The sequence below is a fragment of the Lygodium microphyllum genome, chromosome 10 (genome assembly GCF_053477565.2).
Source record: "Lygodium microphyllum isolate KBCC chromosome 10, Lygodium_microphyllum_v1.1.10, whole genome shotgun sequence".
NCBI classification, from domain to species: Eukaryota; Viridiplantae; Streptophyta; class Polypodiopsida; order Schizaeales; family Lygodiaceae; genus Lygodium; species Lygodium microphyllum.
The window spans coordinates 139,738,689-139,744,731 of NC_141144.1; the positions used below are offsets into that span (position 1 = coordinate 139,738,689).

The 6,043-nt window shown below is 42.9% G+C and overlaps 1 protein-coding gene across 1 annotated transcript; it reads left to right on the forward strand.

Moving 5' to 3' along the window:
• The first annotated feature begins 367 nt into the window (after positions 1 to 367).
• On the forward strand, positions 368 to 4,368 carry LOC148030627 (cytochrome P450 CYP72A616-like). The gene is made up of 5 exons (XM_087686965.1): positions 368 to 841; positions 1,354 to 1,577; positions 1,874 to 2,112; positions 2,281 to 2,668; positions 3,306 to 4,368. Exons 1-5 carry the CDS (start codon positions 523 to 525, stop codon positions 3,738 to 3,740), a joined length of 1,605 nt encoding a protein of 534 aa, XP_087543091.1. The 5' UTR covers positions 368 to 522; the 3' UTR covers positions 3,741 to 4,368.
• The last annotated feature ends 1,675 nt before the right edge of the window (positions 4,369 to 6,043 follow it).

Below are 6,043 nucleotides of genomic sequence, written 5' to 3' on the forward strand. Positions count from 1 at the left end.
TTATTTGAAGGGTGTCTTCGAAATGCACCCTTCTTTTGAAGGGTGTAATTGTTTTTTACATTTCTATATGAAGGCTGATTTTATTTTTCAACTTTCTTTTGAAAATTCATAAAAGGTTTAACACTTCAATTGTTGAAGGTCATTCTCATGAAAAGTGTTTTTTTTAAACGTCACATAAGTTGTTAGGCTTCTAGAGAAGGGTCAAAACCCCTTTGAAAAGCGTTGCAACCTTCAAATTTGAGGGCTGATTTCGCATACCAAAGTTGCCGTGAAGCAGCCTAGTGTTCCACCCGCTCGGATCACTAGTACTATAATCGAGACTAAAGGCGGCAAGGATTGTAGGACAAGAGAAGTGCACAGGTTTTCAACGAGAGAAAGCGCGCGTGTGTGAGTCAGAGTTTTAGTTCCCGGAGACTGCTGTTCTGATAGCCTTTCGGCTTCACGTGTGTGGTTGCCGTGGCAAGTCCGCCGGCTTGAGAGAGAGAGAGTGTGTGTGTGTGTGTTTTCTTGTATCTTTTAGCTATGGCGTCTCCCCAGCAGCTCGATTGGTGGAGCACTTACAGCGTTACGGAGGCCGCCTTGTCTGTGCTGGTGTTGGTCGCTACGGCCTTCTTCTATGCCGCCTGGAATGCCCTGCAATCCTTCTGGCTCACGCCCCTCCGCATCAAGCGAGCCTTCGAGGCCCAGGGCGTTAAATGCCTGCCCTTCCGGTCCCCACGTGGCAACCTCACGGAGCTTTCTGCTCTCTTCCAGGCCGCACGAGCCAGGCCCATGCCAGAGCTCTCCCACGACATCATTCCCCGCATCCTTCCTCACCGCCACCACTGGTCCAAGGTCTACGGTGAGTTTTTCCTTCACATCTTAAGTTTCCCTTCTTGTCATTCCAGCATCGCTCAATTCCCCTTCCCATTCTTGAGTCTTTCGACTGACTGCTCGACTCAAGGATTTTGTACCGACTCAAGTACGCGACATTAGCTCAGCTGCTTACGATAAACACAGATCGTCCTACCATGGAAAATTGGCCAAAAGTCTCTCATTACAATTTTCCTGCAAGAATACAATAGCAATAAGCCTCATGCTGTAGGATTGTAAACCTTGGACAACTAGTCGGTACACCAAACTGATTATTGAGTCCTGAGGAACTCCCTCCATTGCACTTGGTAGAGGTGAGGCTTCCCAAATGTCAACTGTGGTTTCTCCTGAACAATTTCCAACAGCGGCTATGTACTCTCTTAACAGTAAACCCGTCAGTTGAGAAATTTCTGACAGTGCCTATGCCATTAATTTGAATCAAACGTGGCAGATGTTCACACTTCACCTTTTGCCATCTCGTGTTGTGCTTTTGCTGCGCAGGTGACTTCTTTGTATTCTGGTTTGGACCACAACCCCGAGTTTTCCTTACAGAACCTGATCATGGCAAAGAAATTTTGTCAACCAAGTTTGGACATTACGCAAAGCTAGGGAGAAGGCCTGATACTGATGACTTGATGGGCAATGGCCTTGTGACCGTGGAAGGCGAGCAGTGGGCACAACACCGACGCATACTGACTCCAGCCTTTTTCCTCGAGAAGCTCAAGGTAGAATTCTTGCATGTGGCTTTTACTGTGTGCTTGCATTCAAATACACAAAACTAACAGCTTATTAAGCTCTCAACAATGTGCAAGCATGAATCAAGTTCTCAATCACTTGCAAAAGGGATGGATGGACGTTCTGAGGATCAAGCCCAGGTTTCACATGATGGCCATATATGCTGCCCCATGACCTTGTTCCGACCAAGCAAACATGGCCCCTACTTGTATGGCTGAATGAACTTTTTAAAGAGCCAAGCTTACGGTTCACATAACACTTTTGCTCGTGATCTTGTTGTATGCAGGCTATGACTCCAACTATGGCTGCTTGCACTACCGCTATGATGGAACAGTGGGAGAGTCGAGTGGACAAAGGGGAAGAGATCGACGCATTTTATGAAATCCGAAACTTAACCGCAGATATCATTGCCCACACTGCATTTGGAAGCAGCTATGCAGAAGGCAAGCAAGTGTTCCACCTGCAGCATGAACAACAGATTCTTATCGATAAAATATCACGCACCGTCTACATCCCTGGTTCAAGGTCAGAAACCCTGTGGCCAATTTTTCTAAAAGTAAATGGCAAGTTAATGACAGCGTAGGCTTGGTGGGAATGGACAGTCTGAAGCAGAATCTGAAGCAGTTTGGGGTGATATAGCATGTCACCCAACCTGATATCAGTTATTGAAGCATAACATGCCTGTTCATGCAGATTTATACCAACTGCATCTAATCGCCATCGGTGGAAGCTGAACAGGAAGATAGTCAGTATACTGCGGCAGCTTGTGGAGAAGCGATTCGAAGCAAGCAGAACTGGCCAAGGAAGCAATACTGATAATGATCTTCTTGGGCTTCTGATGGCTGCAAATGCTGGACAACTGCCGGGAAGTCAGAAGAACCTGACTATGGGGATTGGTGATATTATTGATGAGTGTAAGACCTTCTTCTTTGCTGGGCATGAGACCACATCCACATTGCTGTCGTGGACATTTCTATTGCTAGCAAGCAATCCTGAATGGCAGGAGCGGGTACGAGAGGAAGTGCATGCTGTTTGTGGGACGGAGCTGCCGTCAGCTGAGTCGATTAATCACCTGAAAATTGTGAGTAACCACAATTACACATGCATCTGTAATCGTTTTCATAGATAAGACTAGATGTTGTGAACAAATTACAAGGCTAGATGTGTATTGGAATCATTCAATGCATCGTACTCTAATGTCTCTGACCGGCACTTCTACCAAACTTGAAATTATCTGCGAGCTATATGCCGGAATGTTTGGGGCCCTTTATTGCCAATCCTCTACCTTTGGCCGTGCTGACAAAGGCACGGATATTAACAAGCAGTTTTCTATGGGTCTTGCATCACCCAAGTTCAGTCTCCAAGTTACTACAACTGATATAATTACTGTCCAGATTGCGGTAGGTAACCGAGTCACGTTAGGAGGGAGGTAAAGTACAGCTCTGGAGAGAGAGAGAAACTAGAGTTTGGTCTGGATGCGCCAATGTCTTACCTTAAAGAGCAGTATCTAAACTGTTACTTTGCATCATTCTTTAGCTACAGAGGTGACAAATTGCAGCTGAGAAGTTTAGTAAGCTTCTCTTGCTTGATCTTCAGATGATCTTTGGTCTACATCTTAGCTACGCTATTCAATGATACAAAAGAGAAAGGAGCAACCTTTAAAGTCGTTCTACTTTTCGTCCGCTGAAGGTTCTTCTGTGTGCTTTGCTTGTTTGCAGGTTACCATGGTGTTGAATGAGGCACTGCGGTTATATCCGCCTGCAGTAGCCGTGTTCAGGAGAGCACCCACAGACCTGCAGCTTGGGAAGGTTGTGATCCCTGCAGGGACAGTGCTAATTGTGCCAATCATCGCATGGCACCATGACAAGAGGTATTGGGGCCCTGACGCATCAGAGTTTCGGCCTGATCGGTTTGAGGGTGGGGTGGGAAAGGCAAGCAGCGTGCCCCATGCCTTCATGCCATTCTCGATGGGGCCCCGCAACTGTATCGGTCAGACCTTCGCCATGCTCGAAGCGAAGGTGGTGCTATCAACCATCCTGCAACGCTACCGCTTCCGCCTCTCCCCCAACTACCGCCATGCCCCGACTGTGCTCATTACCTTGCAGCCTCAGCTTGGCATGCCGCTTATATTTGAAAGACTCTCTCTCAACTAATATGTACTTTTAATTATCTTTATCAGAGCAATACTCAAAACCAATATGTAATTGTAAATATTTCTATCAGATTATAAAACTTGTGGCACGATGCATCCCCCCTTCCTTTTTTTTTTGGAAGGAGGTATTCAGTAGATTATATTAGCAAGCAAGATGCAAGCATTACTAGAGTAATGCTCCAAGGTTCAACTTTAAGCAGGATCTCATCTCTTGTCGATACCTCAATCTGAGGTGACTCAGGTGTTGGTGGTAGATGCTACCTGGAGCATGCAGTAAAACAGGGCTGGTGATTCTTCCTTGTCCAAGAGCCCATGATTTCCATACGACCCGCCGCCCAATGCGCTATTGAGTGATCAAAGGAATGAGAAAACCACAACCACGACAGCACGAGAACCGAAGGAGAGCCCGAAAAGGTTCAGGTATTAACTTAGGGTTGAATTATAAAGGAAAAGTTATTTGAAGATTCTAGGACACACTCAAGCCTTGTTTTTACACTCATACTCGATCAGTGCATAGGTCTTGAGTTCATGAACTTGAGAACAATTCTTTCGACACGAGAGTTTTTCAAAGCTTACAAAACAAAGGCTCTTTCGATTCTCAGTCCCAAGTTTTTGGTGATTTTTCTCACTATATCACATTGCAACTACACACCTTTAAACTAATACCCGTTGTTTTAAATGCATAGAGCTAGGTTTTAAAAGTAAAGGCTTTCTTCATGTGTCAGCGCGAAATTGTTCTCGCCAGTACTATAGCTTGTCATCTATTCAAGTGGTGGTGGAGACTAGACAAGCTGTTGCTACAAGCTCTTGGTTCTCTTCTTCCACACAATACAATATACACAAAGTATAGACCAGATATAATATAAAGGAAAGTGGCCTAATAAGTCAAGTAGCGTATAATTGATTATACTAATCAATTAGTGCTATAACTATGCTAGCTATACGTAGGTGTAATAAACTAATATAGTAAGCGATAAGTCAGTAGCCATGTGAGGATCATAATGACAATTAATATGTTAAGTGTAGGCGTGTAGACCCATCTAGTAAGGTGGTTTATCATTAATATCCGTACGTGTTGAGCTTGCTATCTTAACATACCCTCTTAAGCTCAATTGTATCTTTGCAACTCCAAGTAAGCTTTGAAAGTTTTAAAGTTTTTTTGCATTCAATGCTTTCGAGAAAATGTTAGCTATTTGATTCTTTGTGTTGACATATACCAAGTCAATCTCTCTTACAAGTATCTTCTCTATTACAAAGTGGTAGTGCATTTCAATGTGTTTTGTCCTAGTATTGAGCATTGGGTTTTTAGCTAGTTGTATATTGTTTATGTTGTCACAGTGAGTGACAAATCGATGATCTTTTTGTACATTCAAATCACCCAATAACATTTGATAAAGCAAATATAGGTTGGTTTTTGTTGCTTAATGTAACTGTTGCATTACTAACGGAAAACATAAATCCACTGGTAGATTTGTTTGATATGCTAATAGTCATAGTCCAATTTGCATATGTGTATTCAAATATTTATATATTATAAAAAAGCATATATATCGTCATATATGTATATGATTTGGTCACCCAAAATAAAAAAGATATTTTTAACACTTAAAATATAAATTTTCATCTTTTAAAAATTAAGAACTCACAACTATAGACATGCGTTTTGCATTTTATGATTTACAACTCAAATACATCCCAATCAAGCCTCAAACAAATTTATCACATATGAATATGATATGTACTATGAAACATAAAAAGGAATCTAAATTTCAATTATGAAGGAGACTTGTCATTTTTATGTTTCAGATCTCAAGAATTCATTTTACAGATAGGAATTGGACCCGCTATTGGTCTTAGAATAGTGTTGGTTATCATTACTCAAGGTCAACATGGTTCCACATCAATCTGGTTCAATTCGGACAACCGATCTCCATTCTAATCTCCTCATAAGAATTCTCACATGAAGTGTCTACGAGGAGAGAGAGGGAGGAGAAAGATTTATTTTGTATCTCTCTGATCGATCCATCAATTGTGGAGGTAGAGGCGATGATCAAAAGCAAAAAGTGAAGGGACAGCTAATGTAATAAGCTATTATGAGTGTCCTTTGGCTCTCTAACCCCCTCCTCTCTCCATTTTGAATGGCACCACACAGGGATGCTATTTTTTTTCTTCACTCCATTGAAAAAAGTCCCCCCTGCCCTCCCCCCCCCCCCCCCCCCCCCATGTGAAAATTAAGGGCGGAGAGGATACACGCAAGAATTGATAGATGTGCCATGATTAGACTCATGCTCAGAACATACCTAC

Excerpts from the sequence above, each read along its gene's own strand:
- LOC148030627 (XM_087686965.1), top strand. The coding sequence starts at position 523 with ATGGCGTCTCCCCAGCAGCTCGATTGGTGGAGCACTTACAGCGTTACG. Across the intron at positions 842-1,353 it reads CCACTGGTCCAAGGTCTACG|GTGACTTCTTTGTATTCTGG; the intron begins GTGAGTTTTTCC and ends TTTGCTGCGCAG. Across the intron at positions 2,113-2,280 it reads GTCTACATCCCTGGTTCAAG|ATTTATACCAACTGCATCTA; the intron begins GTCAGAAACCCT and ends CTGTTCATGCAG.